This window comes from Nothobranchius furzeri, chromosome 4 (assembly GCF_043380555.1).
Source record: "Nothobranchius furzeri strain GRZ-AD chromosome 4, NfurGRZ-RIMD1, whole genome shotgun sequence".
Classification (NCBI taxonomy): Eukaryota; Metazoa; Chordata; class Actinopteri; order Cyprinodontiformes; family Nothobranchiidae; genus Nothobranchius; species Nothobranchius furzeri.
In genome coordinates this window covers 68,775,597-68,801,247 of record NC_091744.1, presented here as the reverse complement: position 1 = coordinate 68,801,247, position 25,651 = coordinate 68,775,597, and the positions used below count along the sequence as shown (strand labels likewise).

The window sequence follows — 25,651 nt, the reverse complement described above, 5'->3', positions numbered from 1 at the left end:
AATCTGGGGCCATTTCACTATGTAGGACACTTACGAGACGGCCAAAATCGCAGGTTTCCTTTATGTCTGTCACACAGATTTGTGCCCAGACGGGGAGAAGATGGTGAGAATGCATGAAGTATATTTCATAATCACAGTTTTCCATGAATCGCATAGCAGAAAGAGACTTCAGAGTGACTAAAATAGGATAAAGTACCTTTGTAAGAAGCCTCTCCCACCTCTCTGCAATGAAAAACTGCATTCCTGATAATATAAGTTGGTCCAGCTCTTCATTGTGTTTGCTGACTTATTGAATGAACTTGAGGTGCATGTTGAATTCTCCACTGCAGGCGATCCCTTCCCAATGAATAAATGCAATGTGCCCGTGTATTAGGATTCATATTTGTATATCTATATAGAGTTACAGACAGACAGAAGGTTTTTTTATTCTGTGGTTTTTGAGTCTCTTGTGGCCATCCCTCCTTCTCCCTTCCCCCCTCTGTTTTTCTCTTCTCTCTGTCTTTCTCTTTCCTCTGTCTCTGTTTCTCCCCCTCCCTCCCTCCCTCCCTCCTTCTCTTGATCTCTCTCTCCTCCTCTCCCCTGCTCTCTCATGCCCCCCTCTTTTTCTCTTTCTCTATTTCCTTCCATAGCTCTCTGTCTCACTCCCGCGCCCCCTCTCTGTTCCTTTTATATCCTCCTTGCTGAATGCTCTTCTCCTCTCCTCCCTCAACTCTGTCTTTTCTCCTTTATATTCAATCTTTTTTTTTCAAGCTCTCCCCACACTCCTTTCTCCAATGTTGTCTCCAAGCAGAGCTATTTTATTGCTAATATTCTGTCTTTCCTTTTAGAAAACCTGCCGGCTGAAAAAAAAAGGGGCAGAAGAAAAAATGGAGAGAGTAATCTTTTATTTAGTTTTCTTTTTAAATTTTTATTTATTTATTTTCTTCCTTGCTCTGGCCATCCATCTCTGCATCCTCTGCCTCCCGGTTTGCTCAAGAATGAGTTGCGTGGAGAATTGTTTAAATTTTAGAGAACACACAGGGGAGGAAAACAAGCAAAGGTGGAAAACATCAATACTGAATCAGAAATGCACAATATGCCGCTTGAAGTTGCGAGTGGTTCACCTCCAGTCCGAACGTGTACACTTCACATTTAAAGTTCCTCGTCTTTGCATCAGTGAGTGGGGCAATACCAATGAACAGGCTCGTGTCCGTGTGTCCAGCCTCCTTTTCTTGTTTTCCTGACCTTAATGGAAAACAGTGGAGGAGTGCAACAACTTGGGTGTGGCTTTCTTAAGTTTTGCTATACTCCATCTGAATAGACGGAGCTGCGATTGTCTGTTCTGTGCTTGTTAAAATCCTTGCCGGGCTTTTTTTTTGCCTTGGTTTGTGTGTGTGTGTGTGTGTGTGTGCGTGTGTGTGTGTGTGTGTGTGTGTGTGTGTGTGTGTGTGTGTGTGTGTGTGTGTGTGTGTGTGTGTGTGTGTGAGCTTAATTACAGCAGCTAATCATGCTTGAGACTTACTATTATACCAGCACGCCGTGCAGAGGTGAGACGGATCCAACACTGGAAGTAACAGAAGGTGTGTGGGCTCGCTGCCTGAGAGATGCAGGGTTTGTAGGGATGGCCTGCAAAAGAAAGAAGAAGAAGAAAGAAAAAAACAATGGCATCTGTCCAGGATTGCAAAAAGTTCAAAACACAAATGTATTACTTCCTATGAAAATCTTTACCTGAACCCTGTAGCACTGATGTGGCTGAACAAAAACCTCCTGCCTGACAGAGGGAGGATGCTGAATTGTAGCCGTCACCCAGCAGATCTCACGCTCAGACAGTGGAAAGTGGCTGCCTGTCGCTGGGCTGGTACAAAACATAACAAAAACCAAATGAGAGAACACAAAGAGCCTAAATCAATTTAGTTTATTTGTTTGTGTGCAAAGGGATGGTGTTAATGTTTTTGCCTATTTGTTCATTTGAAAATAACTCATGGATCACCTTTCATGAAACTTTAAAGGTGTGGAACACCAACAAAACATTTTTAATGATTATTTCTGATTATACTTGGTCACTCTGAGCGTTTCATGCAGGCTGAACATGAAAATAGTCTCCTACACCTGTCTCCTGCATTAACTTCCGATAGAAAATAGACGGTGAAATTCTAGGATTTTAAAAACCTGACAGATCTACATCACACCCTTCTTGTCTTACGACAAGGAAGGTTGTTGTTGGTTTCTCATACAGGAAACAGCAGAGCGCCTCCACTAGAAGCTAACTGTTAGCATTAGCAACTACTCAGCAGAACTCTACAAGGCTTGTGTTATTTGTGGAGATTAAACATCGGCGTTGCAGATTAAACACAGTCAGTGGCAGTCGTGTTGCTGTTAGCCAATCAGAAGCGAGAGATCCAAATATCAGGAAATAAGAGTCCCAATCCTGCCATCTGAAGCTAATGGGTTAAAGCTAACGGTTAAATGGAACAGACTTGCATCACGTGACCACGGCTTCTGCAACAGTCACGTAACGTCACGCGACACGGGAGTTAACGTTATATTTTATACGTATACGTTTCAATATAAATATATAACGAGTCTTTTACTTTTTAAATTGTGTATAAATTGGTTAAATTAAATATGTAAGCAAATTTCTTTGGATATTAAAAAAAACATTTCATATATCAACCCGATAGTTACAAATAGTTGACTTCCATTTAAACTGAAAATTTGCCCCCGGAGTAGCTGCCGGCTTCTGAACCGCCATTCTTTTGGAAATACTGTCAAGGCTAGGCTACAAGACACCTCCCATGTATCCTTGCTCAGCTAGCTAAAAGGCTAACAAACGGAGAACACACGCCTCGGTAGAACATAAATATTGGAACACACCTCAGAGGTTCCTGATGACGTATCTCCTAGGCAACCGGGGCGGGAACAAGACATCAAGGCAAGGTTCCTTGGCATTGAGAAACACCCTCCCTTTCTTCCAGGTGGATTCTCCGTGCTGAAACAGGCGCATCTGAGTATGACTTGCAAGGCATTCTTTCCTACTAGAGACCACTGCAAATGCACTGATAAAATGAGTGAACCAGATCTTTAAGAACGTAACCACCTGATATACATCAACACCTGATTAACTTTAGGAGTCCGTCCAATTGAAGGCTGTCACCACAGCCAATCAAACGGCTGAAACTCATCTGGTTTTATAGATATTGAGCATCAACTTGGCGTGTGGGTAGCTGAGAGTCATTCGTATTCTGAGAGCTGGCTGATTGAGCAAGATCTTGCAATATTGCATGAGATGATGTGCAACATTGTTTTACCAAAATGGCTTTAACTCTGAACTCTTGCATTTTTCAGCCTGAGATGATCTTTAGTTAAAAACTCTGACATTAAAGGTGGCAGGGATGCTAGGCTCTTACAATACTGTTAAATGCATTTATCAAAAATTAATGTTAGTTTCAAGAAAACAAACAAAAACTAGGGGATGTCATCAATAAATCTGCAATTGTGTGATGAGTTCTTTTCACGGAACAGACAGCTGATGTGTGAATCTGTTGCACCCCACCACCACCTTTTTCCTCTTCTTCTCCCTCAAGCTCTCAATCTCCTTGACTTGCTCCCTTTTTTATTCTCTTGTTGGAAACAATAAGTTCTAACTTTGACCTACATCACAGAGGGGATGTGACAGCGCTCTTGGTGCTTCGTCCTGTAGATCAACAGCATTGGAATGGGCCCGCTTTAGAAACGGACATACCGAGACCCGTGTCAGAAGCGTGTTGCCTTGGGTTGTCGTCGTCCAACCCTCTGATCTCACACATCACAGACGTGTGCACGTGCAATCACACATCTGACATCCAAGCAGCGTGACACTTCCTTTACTTTTACTCCCCTTCCTAAGAGACGCTGTAACCTGTGGAAATCTAAGGACTGAATGAAATTTTACGCTTATTAGCATTTTAGACCCCCCCTTTTCTGTTAGATTTCCAGAATCCATCTCATGCAAATGTTTCCTGAGTAAATGGACAAGCACGCAGGTTTTGTGCTTTTTTAAGGAGATTCAGGTCCTGGAAAAGAGCCAGAGCATTTCTTCCCCAAACTTTTGTTGCCTGCGTCTCTTTCATTTCCCCCATAGGCTAGTTCTGTGTTGTTTTATGTACGTGTCCCTTGTTGTTTCTTCCATGTGGTTTCTTTGTCTTTCAGCCTCTTATCTCTTTGTTTCTTCCCCTTGCTCTCCTTCTATTTTCTCTCCCTCGACTTCCTGCTATCTCTCTCCCCCTCACTCACACCCTCACTCAATCTCTTTCTCTTTCCTCTCCCCTCCCTCCCTCCCTCCCTTGCGCTCACTCTCATTCCCTATCTCTCCCTTCTCCTCCTCCCCCTCCGCACCCCTTTCTCTCTATCTTTCTCATTCTCGCAGCACTCCCAGCTGCTGATGATTGATCAAGGTTTTCAAGGTTTGCCCTTTCCTGTTATTTAGGAGGAAATGTTTATGCACAGTTCCTCAGTCATATGGTCACGATTGGCACGTGTCCACGCAGGGATCTGCACCTATCTCAGATCTACTTTCTCTCCACTCTTTTTTTACATGTGTGTGTGTGTGTGTGTGTGTGTGTGTGTGTGTGTGTGTGTGTGTGTGTGTGTGTGTGTGTGTGTGTGTGTGTGTGTGTGTGTGTGTGTCACTTGCAAAGGTGACTTATCAGAGCAGAGTGCCTGTCTAATTATCAGGATCTTCTTTAGGGGCGACCTGTTCTCGGCCCACAGGTTCCTCTGCCGCACCGTTTCTCAACACCGCCTGAAACAAATCTGGAAGTTCAATAGTTAATGTCTTCTCTTGCTGTTTTTTCCTTTCCACCCTCTCTCCGTATCTCTCTCTCTATATCTCCTTTCCTCTCCTCATTCTCTTTGCTCTCACCCCCCCCCCCCCCATCCCACAACCACCCTTCCTCATCCTCCTCCACCGCCACTACCCCCCCCCCCCCCCTCGTTTCTTTTCTCTTGTTGATGGACTCTTCTTTTTTATTTTCACACTCCACCATCCCCCCTTTTTCTTCTATCTTTTCTCTTTTTCTTTCCTCTAGTCCCCCTCCCTCACCTACCCCCCCCCCCCCCACACACACACACACAAACCCTTCTTTCACTGCATTTTCTTTTAACTCTCCCTCCTTCTTTCTTCCCCTCCCCACCCCTTCTTTTCTCTCTGTCTTTTATTCTTTCTCTTTCGCCACATCCTTTCTTATACCCCTGCCCCCCTCCCCACCACCTCCTCCTCTAGTTCTCCTTTTCTTTCTTCCTCCTTTTTCTTGCTGCATTCTCTTCTTCCCTCCCCCACGCTGACTCTCTTTCCTTTCTCCCTTTTTCTTTCTGTCTCTCACCCCCCCTCTATTCCTCGCTTCCTCCACTCAGCTCCCACCCTCCCTCCCAGTTTCTTTCTTCCTTATTCTTTCACTCCCATGTCTGTCTCCCTCCCTCCCTCCCTCCTAACTGCTTTTCTCTCGTTTCTTTCTCCTTCTCTTTTCTTTTGTCACTTTTTTCTTCTGAAATTCTCAGACAGTGTACTTTACTTTGCCTCAATTGTTAATTAGTTTGAATTTTCAAATAATGGCCGTGAACTACTCACTTTAACTGAAAAGTTGTTATTTTTGTGTGTTTCTCTGATGTTATCAGTCTTGCCTGTTTTGCCACTGACAGACGCACCTCCACCCAAAGGGGGTGTGTGTGTGTCATGAAAGTGTGTGTGAATGCACCCAAACATGTATGTCTCAGAGCATGTTTGTGAAAGGACATGCACAGAAAGGAGGAAATACTGATTAGATTTTAGACTTGTTAGTGCATTGCTCATTATAAAAAAGGAACTGCAGAGGGTGAGAGAGAAGATTGCGTGTCTGCGTGTGTGTTAGTGTGTGTGTGTGTCTTGCAGAGAAATGTGTATTGAAGGGTCATGTTGAATCGTATCTAGTGAGCAAGGAGATAAGGTGTGTGTGTTAGAAAAAAAGAAAAGAAAGAGAAGTGAGATGGGAAGCAGAGGGTGGGAGGAAGAGAAAGAAATGGGGTGATGCTGTGTGTGTGTGTGTGTGTGTGTGTGTGTGTGTGTGTGTGTGTGTGTGTGTGTGTGTGTGTGTGTGTGTGTGTGTGTGTGTGTGTGTGTGTGTGTGTGTGTGTGTGTGTGTGTGTGTGTGTGTGATGGGGGGTCAGGCACAGTCATTTCTGATAACAGCAACAGTAGGAGGAGGATGAGCCGTGGGCCCGCCCCCCACTCTCCCACAGATATAAATAGGAGGTGGATTTTTTTACTCCACTCATTTCTCCTGAAGGATGAGATCCCTGAAACACCTCAAACATCACTCCAGGAACAATGTGGTGAGTTTGGGACTTAGAGGAGCTTCTCTGGGGAGGAAGAGAAAGATAAAAGAGGGAGGTGGTGACTTTGTTTTGTAGTTTGTCTCATGTTTTCTTTTCTTGTCCGAGCCAGAGGGAGGAAGTACTTTTCACATGTACACGAGTGCTGCAGTGAGAACATGTTTGCAATGAGAACAGTTTCCGTCTTCTGCCTCTGCTCTAATTGTTTGTCCTTAGGTGTCTTTCAGCCGTAACTTTAAATGTGAAAGTACTCCTGCAATAATTGCTGCACCTTCTCTCCTGTCTACATGTCATTTGTCTTATTTCTCTTTCATTTTGTCAACCTTTCATTTGGCTGTGCTTTTTCCACACCCCCTCCTCCTTCCTCTCTTTCTCTCTCTCTCACTCTGTCTTTCTGTCTCTCTTCGACTGCCCCCCCCCACACACACACACTCCCCCTCTCCTTTTCCTTTCTCTCTTCACTTCTCTCACATGCTCACTCAATCTCTCCTTCCCCTCCCCTCCCCTCCTTCTTTATCTTTCAGCCCCTCCATCTCATTTCTCTGTCTCCCTCCCTCCACTCCTCCCCCGCCCCCGCCCACAGCTCTTTCTCCTTCCCTTCATACCTCCCTCCCTCTCTTTTCTTTCACACACACACACACACACACACACACACACACACACACACACACACACACACACACACACACACACACACACACACACACACACACACACACACACACACACACACACACACACACACACACACACACACACACACACACACACACACGTCTCTTTCCTCTTTCTTTCTCACAAACACGCAGTCTGTCTCCGTCTGACTACTTTAAAAGCAGTAATTATAAATGACGTGGTTATCAGGGCATCCAGGTCTACTCCTCCCCTTTCCCATACACACACACCTTTACTCCTTTTTTATCTCCTCTTCCCTTCTCCCTTTCCCTCTGCTTCTTGTCTTTTTCCTCAGTATTGTGTCAGGAAAGGAAGCAGCTCTTTCTTACACGACAGAGCGAGGTTCTGTCTGCAGAAAGAAAGAAAGTAGACAGGGTCAGAACTTGTCACATACATTACCCAACCAGTCAGATCCACGCTGTGAAATAACCTAAAATCAGCGCCATGCAACCCTCTTCATCTCCTTTGCCTTGCAGGGCCAGTTTGGTTGAACTGCAGTTTCTACCCCATAGCTTTGCTGTTTCTTTTACTCTCAGCAGGATAAACTTGAGCATGTGGTTCTGAGACACTTCTGAATTATACAATTAAGTCCTTTGCGTCGGTCTGGAATACAGAATAAATTCAAGGCTCAGGCGAATGTCTGTTATGGATATGAGAACGTCTATCAGCATACACCAGCTCAGTAAAAAAGCCCAGAGTGGAAGGCATTACGAGGTCGAGAGACTCTTCATGAATGAGCAAGATTGCTCCAGCGATGGGTCGATTGCGGTCAGCCCGGCTGTCCCAGGACCCCACAGGAAGTGCCGAGGACAGTCCACGGAAGTCGACTTCCTGAATGGACCTGCATCCCTTGTCGTGCTCTTTTATTATTCCAAACCCTGTCAAGGAAGGAAGCCGAGTGTGAACAGAGATCTGCGTTATCGCCCTCAATCTAATGTTCTGCGGATTCAAGAGGAAGACACAAGGCGTTGTCTGAAGGCAGCATTCACTAAGAAAACCAGATTTATTAATTCTCATGAAGTCTGCGGACAGAGGACTTCTGCTTGTTGGAAACGCAACAAACACTTTAATCAATACACAATTGCAAATTTGTAATGAGATATTGAAAATTCAGCTATGTCAAGGACGGCTACAGGTGTTGCTTTAAGTTAATTAATGACTTATGCCAATTATGTGTTTTTGTTTTTCCTCAGGAGGAAGAGAGTGGCTGCTTGGAGCGAACCTTCCCAAAGATGACTGAGGGCCACATGGATGTGGGCACACAGACTGAGCCTGTGGTGGTGCTATCTCTGGCTCAGGCTGCCGTTCTTGGCCTTATCTCTCAGAATGAAATTTTTGGAGCCACCATTGCCCCAAACGGCTTTTACACAGGAGAGACCAGAGAGTGTCCCCCTCCTCCTCCTCCTGAATCAGTGGAGTATGAGTATGCCGACCAGCTGATAGGAGCCAATGGGGACTACCTTGCTGAGCCTACTGGGGAGCTCGAACCCCACTGCAGTGAGAGGAGACGGCCTGGACCCCGAGGGAGAACCAAGAGACCCAGGAGTGGTGGAGACTCTGACTCTCACCCACTTAAAGAGCCTGCTCCTGAGGCTCAGGTTAAAGGTGAAAGACTTGAGTCTGACACCCCTCCGTCCTGCGTTCACATGAACAGCAGCCACAGTCCTAGCAAACCAGAGGAGCTAGTGACCCAAGGTTCGCTGAAAGAGGAGCAGGCCTGTGGAAACTGTAACTCCTGTGTGAGAGGTACAGCTGGGCCACAAACGGATGGACATACGGAAAAGGAGCAAGATGACACTTCTGTTAAGGAGAAAGAGAGGAAGGAAGATGAGTTAGTGGTAGAGGAACAAGAGGAAGAGGCCCTAAACCTCAAGACAAGTGGAGGAACGAGCAGTCCCCCGGAGAACCGGTTTTATGATTCCAACGAGACGGCCTACGAGTCAGCCGATATGTCAGTGCCAGGAGAATATGAGGAGAATGGCCAGGCCATGCTGTGGTCTGACCCAGAGGGGCTTGCTAGACGAATGCAGATTGACCGACTAGACATAAACGTGCAGATAGATGAGTCTTACTGCGTGGATGTTGGAGAGGGTCTGAAACGGTGGAAGTGCCGCATGTGTGAGAAGTCATACACATCTAAATACAATCTTGTCACGCATATCCTGGGCCATAATGGGATTAAACCCCATGAATGTATACACTGTGGGAAGCTCTTCAAACAGCCGAGCCACCTCCAGACTCATCTGCTCACGCATCAGGGAACGCGCCCTCACAAGTGCACCGTTTGTGAGAAGGCCTTTACGCAGACCAGCCACCTGAAGAGGCATATGTTGCAGCACACCGATGTGAAACCTTACAGCTGTCGCTTCTGTGGCCGTGGCTTCGCCTACCCCAGTGAACTGAGGACCCATGAGAACAAACACGAGAACGGTCAGTGCCACGTATGCACCCAATGTGGCCTTGAGTTTCCAACCTACGCCCACCTGAAGCGTCACCTAAGCAGCCACCAGGACCCCACAACGTACCAGTGCACAGAGTGCAACAAGTCCTTCGCCTATCGGAGCCAGCTGCAGAACCACTTGATGAAGCACCAGAACGTGCGGCCATACGTTTGTCCTGAATGTGGTATGGAGTTTGTGCAGATCCACCACCTTCGACAGCACGCCCTTACTCATAAGGTACTGAAACCTAGAGGTGTGTCTTTGTCTACCAAATCCTGTGTTGAAAACATCTCTAGTGTAGGTAGACTTTGTGCCGCTAGTACATCACTAAACTCTTACATGAATCGCTCATCAAGACACAAACCATCCAGGGAATTTAGAATAAAAGAAGCATTAAAGCATCTTCCTCTTTGTACTTACCGTCTGAATGTACTAGAATAAATTGGGGTAAATGGTGCTCTTGCAACGATCTTTTCTCCAAAACCAGTTGCTTTGTAAACATAGTCTTCAAAGGCCTTGAGTTTTTGTGTGGTTCAACCCCACCCCCAGCTCACGTTTTGTTTCTTTAGTAAAGCTTCTTCCCTTCATGTTTGATGAATCACTCCAGTCTCTATCACCACATAGTCTCTTTTTTATTTCTATAGAAAATGATTTTTATTTAGGTTTCAAAGGTGAAACCTTAAAAAGTGTATCATTCACAATGCTGGTCTGTTAACACAAACCCTTTAACGAGTCAAATTAAATGCCAGAATACAAATGCTCAAACACACACAAGCTTCTTATGACTAATTTATTTTCCTTCCAAATGCGTATTTAGCCGCATTAATTTAACGGCCTGACCACTTGTTCTTCTCTCAGGGAATGAAAGAATTCAAATGTGACGTCTGTGCCCGAGAGTTCACCCTGTCTGCCAACCTTAAGAGACACATGTTGATCCACGCCAGCGTGAGACCCTTCCAGTGCCACATCTGCTTCAAGACCTTTGTCCAGAAGCAGACTCTAAAAACTCACATGATCGTCCACCTCCCTGTCAAGCCTTTCAAATGCAAGGTGGGTTTAATAGCAAGTGGGGAAGTGATGCGCAGGAAGGACTGAATGGGTACTGACCACTACTTCTCCCTCTCAGGTGTGTGGGAAGTCGTTCAACAGAATGTACAACCTGCTTGGCCACATGCATCTCCACGCTGGCAGCAAGCCCTTCAAGTGCCCTTATTGCACCAGCAAGTTCAACCTGAAGGGCAACCTCAGCCGACACATGAAGGTTAAACACGGCATCATGGACACCACGATAGATGGACATGGTGAGTAACTGCAACTTTTGTCCTAATTAAGCAGCCCTGAAACAGATGCAGTCTGAATCTGTTGGCGGGTTATCTGTGGCACATTTCCAACTGGGGGAGCTGCACTAGGGGCCTTGTGTCACATAGTTGTCATTCAGTCTATCCCTAATGCCTTTTGACTAAGCATGTACTGTAAACCAGTGGCCAAGTATTTTGATGTTTCAGTCTCTCGCTGTGTGTTTAGTAAATATAGCAGTGCCTGGATTAGACATGCCTGTCTCGATCAGTGGAGACTGATGTAGAGGGTGGGGGGCAGCCTACTGGTTGTCCTGAATGTGGCCATATGTCGTTAGAATAAGATTCGTGTGTGTGTGTGTGTGTGGTATTGAGGTCAGCGTGGGATCATCTTTGCATCTTCCTTTTCTTTTGTCAGAACCCCCCCAAGAGACAGAAGGTCAGGAGGACTACGAAGAGGAGAGCTTTGAATTCAGTGAGCGAGAAAACCGTGCTAACAACAACACACCAGACGTCGCCAAACTATCTCAAATGGAGTATTACAACACTTACGGGAAAAGCGCGGGGCGCTTTAACACGGCATAAAGGGTTAAAGAGAATGATTGTAAAAATGTTTTTTTTTTGTTTGTTTGGTTGCTGTTAAACACAAAGCTTGCATCTCTCTTAAAAGGACATGAGGAAAACAAGCTAACTGCACATTGATATGCACTGGAATCACTCCAAAATGTGAAAAATGTACTTTTAAAAAAAAATATTCATGCTTTCATTTATAATGCAATTTTTATTTTTCATTTTTCAAAAAAAAAGAAAAAAGAAAAAAAGGGGGGGGGGGGGCAGTCTAGATTTCAAGTTTATAGAAAATACACCAGTTGCAACCAGATCATCTGAGGCCTAGAATAAAGGCACATTGTAATCAGAAGTTACACTGGACTTTCAGACAATCCCAGTTTCTCCTGCCTGCTGGAGTTCATAGTATGACAGGTGAAATGAAGGGAATTTGTGTTTTCACCGACCAAAGCAAATATTCTCTTTTGAGTTATACTGTGATAAATTTAAGTTCTGTGAAAATGACTTAAATTCAGTTTTAGCTTACAACTTAGGCTTTATTGTATATTATTGTACAGCGTGCATCAGTCCACCTGTATTTGACTGGTAATATAATCAGTGCATTGCACTAAAAGGACCACTGTTTACTTCTATCTGTTCTGCATTAACAAGCCTCTCCCTGTATTGATCTCTAGTCTATGAATGTGACAGTCAGGGGCGTGTCCAGGGAGTGGCCTGGGGTAGCACATGCCACCCTTGGAATCTGACTGGCCACCCCAGGTGCCACCACACTAATTTACCTTTAAATAGGCTTTTCATTGTCTACAAAAGGCTTGGGGGTAAAACAAAAAAAGTATAACCATTGGTGCCACCCATGCACAAAGTTGTGCCACGCCTGGGCCACCCCATTTTAAAAGATCTGGACACGCCTCTGGTGACAGTTTCTGCTGAATGTTTTCACACACCTACAAGAACATTTAAATGCCCCCTTTTGAATGGTTTACCAAAGAATTTGACCGAACCTGCAGTTCTACATGTGCCGTTTCTCTTTTTCTTGCCGTTTTGTGGAGCTGGGACATTGAGTATCTCAGGATCTCAATCGCAGACCTCATGAAATTACATTCAGGTCTACTACACACCCCACCCACCACAAACCCTTCTGCAGATCTCAGATTACTACAGGGGTGCAGCATCTTCTCCAGCAAACCTGATTCCAAACAAGTCGACACTGCAGCATTTTTTTGAAAACGATACCAACGCCATTTTCATATTGCATCTTTTTTTTATGCGTGGATGAAATCTTACCAAGAATTGTCCCAAAATGCTCGAACAGAAATATTAAGCGCCCCAGTGTGTTTGCGAGAGGGTGCCATCCATCACACTGTTCTCTGGTCTCAAGTGATGAACGACAACCTCCAAACATGTGACAGGGCCGTGCACCTTGTGGAAAATGATTTGGAAATGCGCAATATATTCAGTTTTCCACTGCTTAGCTTTGTCTCCTCCCAAACTTGTTACTTGAAGAACAAGACATCCATCTGCAATGTTATTATAGTGGATTTCAAATTAAAACAAATGGTCATTTTTGTGAGTTTTTTCAGCTTGTGTTCACACTGTCACTACTTTAGTGATGATTCAAAATACTTTCTGTATTAAACTTTAGTGACAAGATATTATGAATAGAATTGTATGTACAATGTTGTGTACCAGACCAATAATGTCAAATAAATTTATTTAGCTTTAATTCTGACTTTAAAGCTCAGTTTCTTTAAAAAATGCTAAATATTTGGGTCAAATGTGATTTATTGGCATGTATGTTTGACATGGGCTCCAGTCTTCTCAAGGCGTTACACAGCACTGATTATACACATTACAAAAATAAAACCTTGCACAGAATAGGACATGGAGACTGAGGTTCATCGGGTGGGAGGACGACCATTTGATATCCTAAAAATAACACTAGATAATCCTACAGACAGCGTTCTCCTTCTGGTGGAATAATGGATTTATTGACCTTTTAAGTTAAAAATGAGGTACAAAAACAAAAGAGTGCCACAGCTGTCTCTGCGTTGCTTCAAGTCCTTCACTTGCCAAGAGCTTTATCCAGATTGTTCTTGATGGCGTCGAGGAAGTCTGTGGTGTTGACGTAGTGCTCGTTGAGCTTCACACTGGAGGAAGAAAAGATAAAATCCGGTGTTTCATGGTGAGTTTAAATTTCAGCAGCACTTACAGGATGATTCATTGAATTAAAGATTTTTAAAGAGTGCTTTGAAACTTTTTTAATCCAAATTTTTCTAACTTTTCTCATTTTTAATGAAACCTATGAATTGATTGCGCTAACGAGAGAAACAAGCGAGAAATTAAAAGCACCACTTATCCGTTAGAGGTCAAAGACTTCCTCAACACGCCCCGGTATTCAGGAAAATTGGCAGTAAAAGCAGCTTCCAAACTTTATCACAAACTAACTCAAAAGCAAATAATACCTTCAGTACCACTAGTCCCTGCTGCGGAAAATGAACAGTAAGGAATTCTTAAACTGGAAGTACCAAACCTCGCTGTTTTAGAGGTGCCATTATAAGCTTAATGTCCCAAAACATAAAGATGCTCCAAGGACTAAATGGATGCATTTTTCAAACTGGGACTGAACCTAATGAGGTTTTTTATGATTAATTATTCTCTGAATTATGTTTTCAAATTGAGCGGTTTATAAAATGTTTGCCGGTGGAGAAAAATGGATGTCACCATTCCCCCAGAGCTAAATGGGACATCTTTGAGTTTGCTCTCCAGAAGTCACTAGTTCAGAACTGAAACACTTAAAAACACAAAAAAGCAACTTGTCCTTTGTGTGCAAATGGGTTGAACAGCAGCGTGTTTGGCAGCCGGGATCCTTTAAATGCATTATTTTTGTGTTGATCACCTATGCACATTACTTTGCATCCTATTCTTCATGTATGATTTAATAGTAAAGCAATGACACAAGTTTATCAAGCTAGTCAGCTTTGTTCCATCTTTTGTCCTCTCTGCAATTTCAGGAGGAAGTTTGTGCCTCTTTATCACTACCTCCCATCTGCAAGGTTATGAACATAAGATGGTTTATAGATGAGATTGAAGATAAAACCTCTTAAAAAATAAATTTAAAAAATATTGAAAATAGGGCAAGTTGCTTTCTCTTCAAATGATTTGGACCAAACGGACGCTTGCCCATACCAAAATCGAAACCTTAATCAGACTCGTTAAGGCTATGATGCAATAAAAACACATTTTGGCCAAATTACTTTAATATGCTTAATACTCCCGTTTGCTGTCAGAAATACTAAATCAAAGCAACACTTAAAACATCTGAACATATGGAGAAAACCTTAAAAAAAATGGGCTGTTTAAGAAAATTAAGCTTTTTTTTGCAACTTATGAAGTGATTGAACACAGTTCTGATGTCTGTGTCTCAAAATAAAACTAAATAACACTAAACTATAAATAATAGTAAAATACAAAGTTAATAAAATGTACAAAATACAAAAAAATGCAATAAACTTAAACTTCAGAGCTATTCCTTCTTTTGAATACAGAAACCAAACGTTGCCTCCAGCTGCAGCCAAGAACTGTAGGACACTTAGTGGCTTCAAACACTCTGGCCAACGTTAATACACACCAGTTAAGAGTCACCCTTTTTAGTTCGTGTTCATTTAGTTGGAACTACTACCAAAATAAAACATGTGCAGCTAATTTAACTAACACCAAGTCACATTTCTTCTAGTCATCACATTTATAGGCCCTGTAGAAGCAGAAGCCCAGTACCCAACCATTCATCCATCCATTTATGAGTTCACACATTCGCTCTTATTTTAATCAGCTTCTTAAGGAAAACATCTACATGTCAGCTCAAATTCAATGTTTCTTAAATTATTTCTTTATTTGACTGAGATCTCATAAATGAACCAATTTAAATAATAAAGTAAACCGTTAAGTTTGACAAATATATGGAAGTTTGCCCTAAAAGTAGATCTTACTTGGACAAGCCGTGGATGCATCCAGCGAGGTCCTTGGTCATGATGCCGCTCTCCACCGTCTCAACACACACTCTCTCTAGAGTCTGTGAGAACCTGCAACATAAAAGTGTATTACTTTAAAAAAAGAAGCCATCTTTACTGGAACAGCTGATGTGCTTTCAGGCATTCTGATGCAGCTTGTACTTTATGAGGTCAGGGTTTCCGTCGAGTTTGCCTCGATGCTCCAAGCCTCTGGTCCAGGCAAAGATACTGGCGATGGGGTTGGTGCTGGTCGGCCTTCCCTGAAGACAAATACGGAAAAAGCTGCTTTACGCCACTGGGAGGTTTCAAAACAGCATAAAAACTTCAAGGTTTGTCAGAATGTCATTTTATATTTTTGCCACATGATGGCAGTGTTGCTCCACAGACTACAAAGCATGGCTTCACACATTTTTTTCCTTCACTTCCAAGCTGAAATGTTTTCCCAATACATGATTGACAAAGACTGATGGCTGCAAACCTTCTGGTGCTCGCGATAGTGCCTGGTCACAGTGCCGTGGGCCGCCTCAGCCTCAATCGTCTTCCCATCAGGACAGATGAGGACTGAAGTCATCAGGCCCAAGGAGCCAAAGCCTGACAACAGAAAAACAAAACCATTAAGGGCATCCAACAAAAACCAGCAAACACACTCATAAAGTAGCAGATTTTTCATTGTAAAGCAGAAGTTTTAGTTGTGGAAAGGCTCACCCTGTGCAAGAATATCAGACTGAACATCTCCATCATAGTTCTTACAAGCCCACACAAAGGCTCCACTGGACTTCAACACTTGTGCAACCATGTCATCAATAAGCCTGTGCTCGTACCAGATCTTCAGTTTGTCAAACTCTGGTTTGTAATGTCTGCAGAAAACAAATATTTTTATCAGTTTTTCTTTAGGAAAATGGCAAAGATAGCAAAGTTAGTTTAGAAATACACCAAGGCACTCACTTCTCAAAGATATCCTGAAAAATGTCTTTAAATCTGCCGTCATATGCTTTAAGAATGGTGTTCTTTGTGCTCAAGTAGAGAGGCCACTTCTTGGAGATGGCGTACTGGAAGCAGCTGTGTGCGAAGCCTGAAATGGACTGGTGAGGAGAAAAAAACAAACAAACAGTTCATGACTGCGGTGGGTTTTTATCAGCTGTAAAAGGTTTAACAACCTTCCCCTTGTTGAGATGAAAGTCATCTGCGATGACCTGTGATGTTGTCAAATCAAACAGGCCGAGCTGATGAAGGCAAACAAACAGTAGCAAAGCTGGCCTACTGCCAGGAGAGAGGTGGGACTTCTACACATCTGTTTTCTTTTGGAGAATTTATTAAATAAAAACAATTTCTATTCTGCAATCCTACAAAAAACACAAGATAGATTAGTTTAAACTGTGGTAAACAAAATAAAAAGATGAATAGTTTTGTTGAAAGACCACAATCAGTCTTTAGGCTTTTACAGAAGAGATTTGTTGTGTTAAAGCGACACCAAGCAGTTTTTTACACTTTAACCAATTTCTTTAAAAGTGGGGTTCAGTGATTGTGTAGGTGGAAACTTCACAAGGGAGGGACAGCACTCTGCAGCCCTCTACTGATCAGAAACAACACCTAACAGTTTTGTGAAGCGGGTAGGTGCCCTAGGGGGAGCCGTTTTTGTGCTGGTAGCTAACTTAAAGGCAAGCAGTTAGCCGTTTCAGTTTGCCGAGCATCAATAAGAAAAGACAAGAAGAAGGAAAATAAGTGTGCCTTTTTTTTTGGTTGGCATCATGGTGGAGCTTGGAAGTAAATGTCAGAGTGTAACGTTTTTGGAGGCGAAGCAAAGAGCTAAAACCAGAGTGAACACTGGCCTACGCTCATCTGAAGAAGCTGAAGGACGCTACGAAACCAGACTGCTGGTGACCTGGCTTTGTTGCTGCTCGACTTGTAAGTAATAAAAATGTTTTGTCCAACATTGAGGATCTTTTCACTTTGTGGCTTATTTAGTTTCAGTTGGCTCATGTTAGTGTTAGCTAGATGTTAGAGCTAGCTACAGCTGGCTCCTGCAGGGTTGTTTATGACAGTTGTAACTCCACTTTCAACCAACAGGACAGATTAGCTGGAAACCGTTTAGTCCAACTTTAAAGGTACATGATGTAAGAATAAAGTAAGGATGGCATTCTGTGGTCATATTCGTGGTCGTACTGCAGCCCATTTCCATAACACACTATGACTTAGTTCTGTTACGTGATATTCGTGGCTGTTACCATTTACAGCTCAGCGCCAGATTATCTTAGATGAGGAAAAGACGAGTTGCACACTAAGTTGATAAATAGATGAACACATTTCACTGTAATAGAGTTGTTGGTAATTGAAAAAGCAGCTTGAGATATTTTCAGAGCAGACTATTTGTAATTCGACGTTCGCATTGTTAGTTCAATGTTAGCCTCTGGCCTGCTTCACCTGATAGAGTAAAACAAAAAGATGTCGTGGCTTCTTAGGGGTACAGGAAATAACTTCTGGGTCGCTCCTTTTACTGGCTTTGGTTTGTTAAACAACTCTGGAGCCTTTTGCCTGCCGCATCCCTCTTGAGCCGTTTTGGAAGGAGAAAAACTAACAACCCCCCCAGCTTTCTAAGGAGGAAACCTTCATTCCAACATGACAGTTTTATGATTATTTCACTGTAAACTTCATACTTATTGTACCCTTGAAACTAAAGATCGAACATGAACCCTGTGTTTGTAAAACTCAGGTGTTTTCTCACCTCATCTGTATTGTACATGCCCATTCCACAGCCACCAGCAGGGAAGTCAAAGACCTCCCACTCTTTGCTCTTGCTTCCATCAGCAGGCGAAAAGACCATCTTGAATTTGCCGGGCTGGTCCACAACAAAGTCTGTTGCTCTGTACTGTTGAGCAAGACAGAAACTGACAGTAAGCTTAACCATAAAGGGCGATGGATGCTTCCCTGTAATCTTTTCCCTGAGCCTTTGGACCCACCTGGTCACCAAAGGCGTGCCTCCCAATGGTGATTGGCTGTGTCCAACCCGGAACAAGCCTGGGAATGTTCTTGCAGATAATTGGCTCACGGAACACAGTGCCACCCAGAATGTTCCTGATGGTTCCATTGGGGCTCTTCCACATCTTCTTCAGGCTAAACTCTGCATTTAAAAACGTAGAAAGGGCAAATAAGAGCAAAATCTGCATGTGTGCATAAAGTAAAATCTAAAGGAGGAAAGATGGAGTAAGGAGGTTTCTTTTTAAATGTCAATTTTGTTATATGCAGAACTCAAGACATGCAGATCTGTTACAAACCTTCCACTCTGGCTTCGTCAGGTGTGATGGTGGCACATTTAACTGCCACATTGTACTTCTTAGTGGCGAGGGCAGAGTCGATGGTAACCTGGTCATCGGTCTGGTCTCGGTAGGGCAGACCCAAGTCGTAATATTTCAGATCTACATCCACGTTGGACAGGATGAGCTGAAGAGAAAGAGACAGAAAACAAGAATTAATAAACACATCTGGATGTCTGGGAGCCTTTTGGCTTAACACACAATAATCTACACATCAACCAGGATGACCACCACCTTTTCTTTTTGTTTGTGCATCCACCCACCCAGGACGACAACACAATCACCTTTTCTTTAATAAACTCCCAGATGATCCTGGTCATCTCATCTCCATCCATCTCCACCACCGGGTTAGCCACTTTGATGCGCTTGTCAGCATCTGTCGGAGGAGATGAACCGGTTAAAGGTAGGCAGTCACAACGATCAGAATCCCTTAACTCAAGTGCAGCCTAATAAAAAACTTGAGTAAAGAGTTATAGGAGAAAAAAAAACAACTGTTCTAGAATGAGCATACATTTGTTCTAATTATTAAAAACATATTTTTATAAACCAACAAATAAATTCATCAAATTGTTTATTTCTACTTAGGACATTTAATAAACCCTTTAAACAAAGGAGGATGACCAAAAGTTGAAACCTCTCCTCCGACAAATGAGAAAAGACAAATCCAAGGCACATCCATGCTAAAATTATGTAATGCCATCTAAGTTTGACTTACCACTAGAGTTTGAACACAACCAGAACAGAAGTGTGTCATTTAGTTTCTAATTTTAACTTGCTCTCCTCTTAAACCAGTGAGGATTACAGTCTCTATGATAACTGGTGTGCTGCTCAGTGTGTGGGAGTCCTGCCAGCAGGGCAATCTCAGTCAAATGAAAGAACAGGGGGAGGTGCCTAGGATCAAGTGACCATTGGGTTTCCCATTCAGGCCAAAACTTTCTCCTGCTGCTACTGAAGCCATCCCAGAGTAAGCCAAGCGAACATTAGGTGCTAAGTAGGGATGCACCGATCAGGTTTTTTGCTGCCGATCACCGATACCGATATCAAAGAATGCTGATCACCGATACCGATCACGTGGATTGGCCAGAAATTTTCTACAACATTATAATGACTGCTACAAACTACATAATCTGGGAATAAAGGAAATGTAACCTAATCTAAAATGGTCTGATCGGTCTGCTTTGATCTATTTTGAAAACTCCGATCAAAACCGATAGAGGCACTATCGGCCGATTGGGATCAAATGCCGATCCATCGGTGCATCCCTAGTGCTAAGTGGAATCATAACAACCAAAAGAATCTATTTGAGTAAATCCTCAATGATTCATCTCCAAATGTAGATGAAATAAACCGAATGCAAGCGTTTGCAGAGACTTGTGGCTAAGCCGGCGGGGTGAAGCTAAAGCAGCAACAGTTCAAACAGATTCAGCTTCTGTCTCAAGTGCCAAATATGACTTGGGTCTTTCTGACTGAAAATAACCTCCCAGGAAAAGCAGCTGTGGTGTGTGTGTGTGTTATAATAAAGCTCACACAGAAGAATAAATAAAGACCAACTTGTTCTGGAGTATTTTGTGCTGTTTAAGTCAGCTTCTTGCTGTCTGGGCTCTATTACACCAACACAACCTTTAACCTGCATGACAGAGGAGTTATCTTGGGAAAGCACGTCACATGGCAAAGGGATCCATGAAGATCATCTTGTTAGCAAACACGTTTTACACGCGTTAGCAGTAGATGAGGGTCACCAGGTGGCTTGGATGCCAGAGTTTTTTACTTAGATTATCTTAACTTGAGCAATTTGTCATTTTGGTCAAATCTAGAAATAATGCTAGCATTAGTCAAGTCTTGTGATTGAAATCACGCTGTATTAAACTTCCCTTAAACCAGACGTGAAAGTGTCACGAAACAACCATGCACTTCATGGCAATTAGTTGTCGTTCCTTTCCACCGACAGCAATGGGCAACTTTTTGGAAGCAAAGGGGCAAAATCCTTACATTTGAACTCTTTATTTTGGCCTACGCTTTCAAAACAGGTTAAACTCTGCAGTTCAGATTGGGCCAGACAGGAAGTCAAACACAAAATCAGAGTAAAACATCTGGAAACGTTCAAAATAAAAGTCACGTGCAGCATGTCATTTCACATGAAATCCCTGTAGCCAACGTAAACTGAACAGAAAGTAAACGACAGCCCTTTTTGGATTCATGCAGCTGTCGTTCTCCTTGCTCGTTATTGCGTGGACTTCTGAAATCACGCGTGGTGTGGTAATTCTCCTGTGATTTTGTGACCTCACGGGATCAGCTTTGTGGAACGCATTCAACTCTGTTTCGCGTCAGAATTATTCCCGGCTGGCCTGAGTTTTCAAATTTAATCCGGTCTTGGCTTAGTATCACAAAATATTGTCTCCCCAGTATTGTGATGTATATCGTATTGTCAGACTCTTCCCAAAATACCCCACCACTCCACTCCTCTCAAATTCATCTTCTCTCCCCGACTTGTTTTGTTTTGCCTTGAAATAAACCAGTAGGCATGTTTAACGCGCGCTGCTCGAAAACCAGCCTCCTCAGTGATGACACGTCCCTATTAATAAAAAAGTGAAATGGTTCTGGTGAATAGAAAATAAATGAACGGTTCTCTACAATGACTTGGTTCTCATCATTCAAAGCAAAAAGTTGTTCAAAAGAGTTGAGTTGTTTGTGAGCGTCACATCACCAGGATACTTGGCTGACAGACAGAAAAACATTATCAACCACTAGAAAAGACGTGAGCTCCTAAACAATGAACCGTTTTACCTTGTTGGGCTTCAAAAGGCAATTGTTAGACAAAGTAATCAACATCTGGATGCTGGAAAACTATGAATGTGTTGGTTGGACCAACAAGAAGCCCAAAAGCTTTATTTTATGCTTCAGGAATGTGTGATCACTATTGTAAACAACAGCTACTGTTGGATTATCCTTTGATTACTTAAAAGATTATTTCTACTGAGCTGTTAACATCATTTTTTTCTTCCTATAGTCAGTCATCAATCAAGAACTGATGATTTTAGTTTAAAATTTTTAAAACACTTTGTACAGCTGATTAAGAAACAACAGCGCTGCCATCACAATGCATTGTGGGTAAGTCAGTCGTAGCGAGCTACCGTCTGGCATCAGTCCCTAAGCCAGACTGCACTGGGAGGGGAGGGGCTGCAATGAGCTGAGCCGGTTATGTAACCTCTGAATGTGGACTCTGAAGGACAGCTGCACCAAAGTCATGTGAGCCCACCTGCTAACTTGCACAAGTGCCAGGAACAAGTCTGCAGACGTGCTTTCCTTTGTAGGTAACAAAATAATAAAAACAAAAGGCTTTAACCCTCTGGAGGCAGGCGTTGCAGATTTGCGACTGTTAAAACCTACTTACCTGGTTACTCCACATATGTATGAGAATTTTTTAACTCAGAAGTACACCTGAAGGACTTAGTTGTTTGTCCTTTTATCAAAACTTATTTTGAGCCTGAGAGGGTTGAATTTTGTCTGAATTTGGATTTGCAAAAATGAACCTAAGTTTACTGGAATTTTTTTGGGAAAAATTAGCAAAGATTGTTTTATTCCCCTTCATTGAATTTAAATGCCAAAATAAAAAAAACATTAGATAATGTGGTCAAAGTGAAACATATTGAGTCCCTTTACGAAAAAAAATGAATGAAATGAAAGTAAACAAGACCATCAATTCAATCTAGATGAGAGCACCAGTTTTCAATCTTTAATACTCAAGTCTGCAGCATACAGCACACGAGAAAGCTGCAACAAAACGTAAAAATCAAAAGCTATGCGAGGCTAAGTTGTACCATATCTGTTCAGGCCAACCACAAGCGTGTGCAGCTGGTCGAGCGTTCTATCAAAACCATAGGATGATCATTAAGCCACTTTAATTTTAATCCACCACTAAGAAGACACAAAGTAAATGAAATGACTTGTAGGGAAGCTGCAGGCAAAATGACTGCCAAAGGTTAGTTAATGAACTGCTACACGCTAAAGGAAATCATGTAAAAAACGTGACCAGTCCTTATCTGTGCACCATATCAAACCACATAATAAAAAGCTGCTACTGAGCTGCTACTATTAAGACACCAATAAACACATTTACTCTGATGGATGATTACAGGCTTCCAACACAATCTCCATTTAAATAAATTAAATATTTTCCCCACAGTCGAACTTCATGTTTAATTGCTTTGTTAAAAATTTAAAATAAAAGTTTGGAAGGCTGGGTTTTTAATGCCTAACCCACAAAAATGCTGCTTAATTTTTTCTGAGAGCAAAAAACCTGTTTTTCTGTAATTTTCTTAAAAGTCTAACAACTAACCTTCCATTTTCTACACATAAAAGTAATGACACTCAACACAAAGTGACAGCTACTTTATGTGCATGTTACGTAAGATTTCTGAAATTATGTAAGGATATTTTTCCACTGTTCCCCCTGAGGTTGTTTCATTTACTTAAAATTTGTAGCTAAAAGAAAACACCGAATGCAAAGTTCTAATGGTATGTTGAGCTAAAGCTCCTTAACATTACCTAGAATGTGTTAATAACACTATCTAAACACTCTTAGTGTGATGAGATTTTAAAAGCACAAGAGCCTTGCAATGATTATCATGTAACAGGTTCCTTCGTTTATATGAAAATAAGTAATACACTTGTTAAAATTCCGAGCAAACATCAATGCAACTTGTAGGATACAGATTAGAGAGTAAAATGCTGGAGTTTAAGGTGAAGCCAGGAGCTGCAGGCTGGATGTTACCCAGAAGAAGAGTTTGTAGGGCATCCTGATCTCTCTGACAGCGGCAGCCATTGCTGTCTATAACGGGGTCTCGTAAGCAGTGGCTGACCTTGACAAAAACTTTTACCAAGTTACATCCCCGCACTGATGACACGATGTCCGATTAGTACTTCGTTTAATCGCATTCATAAACCACATTTAAACATTTGTGATGCGGTTTCTCCGCCCCTGCTGGTGTCGAGCACTAAAATTTATGCAATCAGCTAAAAACGGATCATCCTTCTGACTCATCTGTAGCCTGCTGAGGTTGGACTAGCCGTAGTTTCTCTGCTGCTGGTTCTATTTTGACATATTAAACAAACAGCAGCACGTTAATTTATATTTTAAGGTGAATCCGAGCTTCATTAATTCCCCGTTAGCGCGTTTTTTTTTATTTTGTTGTAAAACAATGGCAGCTTCCACCGGCTCCTGTCGCTCTTATCTCTGTGCTGGCCTTCGTCTTTATCTACGTTTTCCTCCTCTTCCACATCACTTATCCATCCAGCACCTAGCTAGCCCCTATTAAAGCCCTTTAAACATACGTGTGGAGCATCACGGGCCTTTACTCGCTCATGCTAAGCACACATTAGACCCATGATTAGACCTAGCATAGCAGCGGTTAGCTGCGGTACCACCGGCTTAGAAGAACAGACTCGTTTCTTCATTCATCCCGAAGCTCCAACCATTTTTCACAAGAGCTACGCATAAGAGTGAATCCAGGTCTGGGTCAAGCAGCAGAGTCAACGTAAAATGATGCTGAGGGTGAGCCCCGTTATCTCTGATTCACTCACAGTTTCTTTGTTGCAAAGTCTGGCAATTAGCAGCCGGCGCGAGCACTGCGGGGTTTCTGGAGAAAGCTGCACCGGCGGACCTGGACAGCGCGCTGAGGACTTTCAAATATCCAGCCATGTTAAGTTGCTTTTTCCTGGACCCTGCCGGAACCACTTTTTTTGCGGTCAGCACTCGACGAAACTCAGAGCGAAGAGAGGGCGACGCGTTCCCAACCCTCTGCAAATATAGTCAGGAGGCTGCACCGCTCTCCCTTCCCTCCCCGGCGGGACACGCTGTGCACTACGTCAGAGGCACACAGCGTTGCACGCTTGCACTGGACAGCTGTGAGAAGTCGCTCAGACGAGGACCAAAATCAACAAGTTAAAAGTCCTCACGGGCAATGTTATTTTTTTCTTACTTATTTGAAAAAATGCAATATATTTGATTGCATTTTACTTTTTTATTTACACTACTCGAAATAGGTCCAGAATATACATATTATTAAAACAGGTTGATCACAAAAATAATAAAATGTTGTTATTTAAATGAAGAGACAAAACTCCACCAATCTAGAAATGTGATTGAGGACTGCACGAAATCCCTCTGAGGGCCACAAATGGCCCCTGGCTAAAATAATAATTTATTTACATGTCAAATTTGTATAGTAATTTCCAGAATTAATTAATTAATTAACTCATTCATTAGTTCTTCCTAAAAGAGGGAACAAACAGCAAAAAATGCATCTAAACTTGATCAAAAAACAAGTGTTGATGGTATGATTCCCAGTGCATTTTTATATTCACCCTGTATAAGAAATCATGTCAAGTCAATAAGCTCAAGGCCAAGTGGTGTTGAAGTTTATGTCCAGTCACAGTTACTTTTCTGGTTTAATGAAGCTGAATCTAACATGATTAAAGTTGTGATTTGAGTTGAATCTATGTTTTCATTGTTTAGGCATTTTGCAGCTGCCTTTGTCCAAAGCGATTTACAGATTAAACCTAACGTGCATGTTTTTGGTCTGTGAGGAAACTCAGAGAACCCATGCATGGGGAGAACATGCAAACTCAGTACAGAAAGGCTGCTGGCCAAATTCAAATCTGCAGCCTCCTAGTTGCAACAGTGCTGCACCACCATCATGCAGCTGAGTCATGTAACTCATATAGCTCAAGATGAAGTGAGAATGAAAGAAAGGAATGTAAACAATAAACAAGATTACTTTAAAATTCTAAAATAATTAGAGAAACTGCTATAAAAGAGACTTGGCTACAGGTCAAAATGCATTACAAGATACAATAAATCAAGGAGAGATAGAAAATAACCTAAATATTTTCAAAACACCAGATTTAAGCCAATTGATCACAAAGAGATTGAAAACACGGATCTGAAACTTAACACAAAAAAAAACACATATAACCAAATCTGAGAAGCATCCACAGAATCCAAACTCCACTGATAACACTGCCATATTACA

At 42.5% G+C, this 25,651-nt stretch overlaps 2 protein-coding genes across 2 annotated transcripts; one reads left to right on the top strand and one right to left on the bottom strand.

Moving 5' to 3' along the window:
• Window positions 1-6,201: 6,201 nt before the first annotated feature.
• znf710a (zinc finger protein 710a) lies at window positions 6,202-11,528 on the top strand. The gene is made up of 5 exons (XM_054733092.2): window positions 6,202-6,324; window positions 8,193-9,677; window positions 10,299-10,490; window positions 10,567-10,741; window positions 11,154-11,528. Exons 1-5 carry the CDS (start codon window positions 6,280-6,282, stop codon window positions 11,318-11,320), a joined length of 2,064 nt encoding a protein of 687 aa, XP_054589067.1. The 5' UTR covers window positions 6,202-6,279; the 3' UTR covers window positions 11,321-11,528.
• Window positions 11,529-13,066: 1,538 nt separating this feature from the next.
• idh2 (isocitrate dehydrogenase (NADP(+)) 2) lies at window positions 13,067-24,514 on the bottom strand. The gene is made up of 11 exons (XM_015964504.3): window positions 24,201-24,514; window positions 18,905-18,996; window positions 18,582-18,747; window positions 18,267-18,427; window positions 18,032-18,175; window positions 16,255-16,391; window positions 16,015-16,166; window positions 15,788-15,900; window positions 15,472-15,569; window positions 15,289-15,381; window positions 13,067-13,449 (listed from the first exon to the last, which is right to left on the bottom strand). The coding sequence occupies exons 1-11, from the start codon at window positions 24,316-24,318 to the stop codon at window positions 13,365-13,367; spliced, it is 1,359 nt and encodes a 452-aa protein (XP_015819990.1). The 5' UTR covers window positions 24,319-24,514; the 3' UTR covers window positions 13,067-13,364.
• Window positions 24,515-25,651: the final 1,137 nt, after the last annotated feature.

Bases quoted from the DNA above. Each gene is read 5' to 3' on its own strand.
- znf710a (XM_054733092.2), top strand. From the start codon at position 6,280: ATGAGATCCCTGAAACACCTCAAACATCACTCCAGGAACAATGTG. The intron at 10,491-10,566 runs GTGGGTTTAATA...TCTCCCTCTCAG, and splicing joins TCAAGCCTTTCAAATGCAAG to GTGTGTGGGAAGTCGTTCAA. The intron at 10,742-11,153 runs GTGAGTAACTGC...TTCTTTTGTCAG, and splicing joins CACCACGATAGATGGACATG to AACCCCCCCAAGAGACAGAA.
- idh2 (XM_015964504.3), bottom strand. From the start codon at position 24,318: ATGGCTGGATATTTGAAAGTCCTCAGCGCGCTGTCCAGGTCCGCCGGT. The intron at 18,997-24,200 runs GTGAGTGAATCA...CTCCTCCGACAG, and splicing joins GACTTTGCAACAAAGAAACT to ATGCTGACAAGCGCATCAAA. The intron at 15,901-16,014 runs GTGAGCCTTTCC...TTCTGTTGTCAG, and splicing joins GTCTGATATTCTTGCACAGG to GCTTTGGCTCCTTGGGCCTG.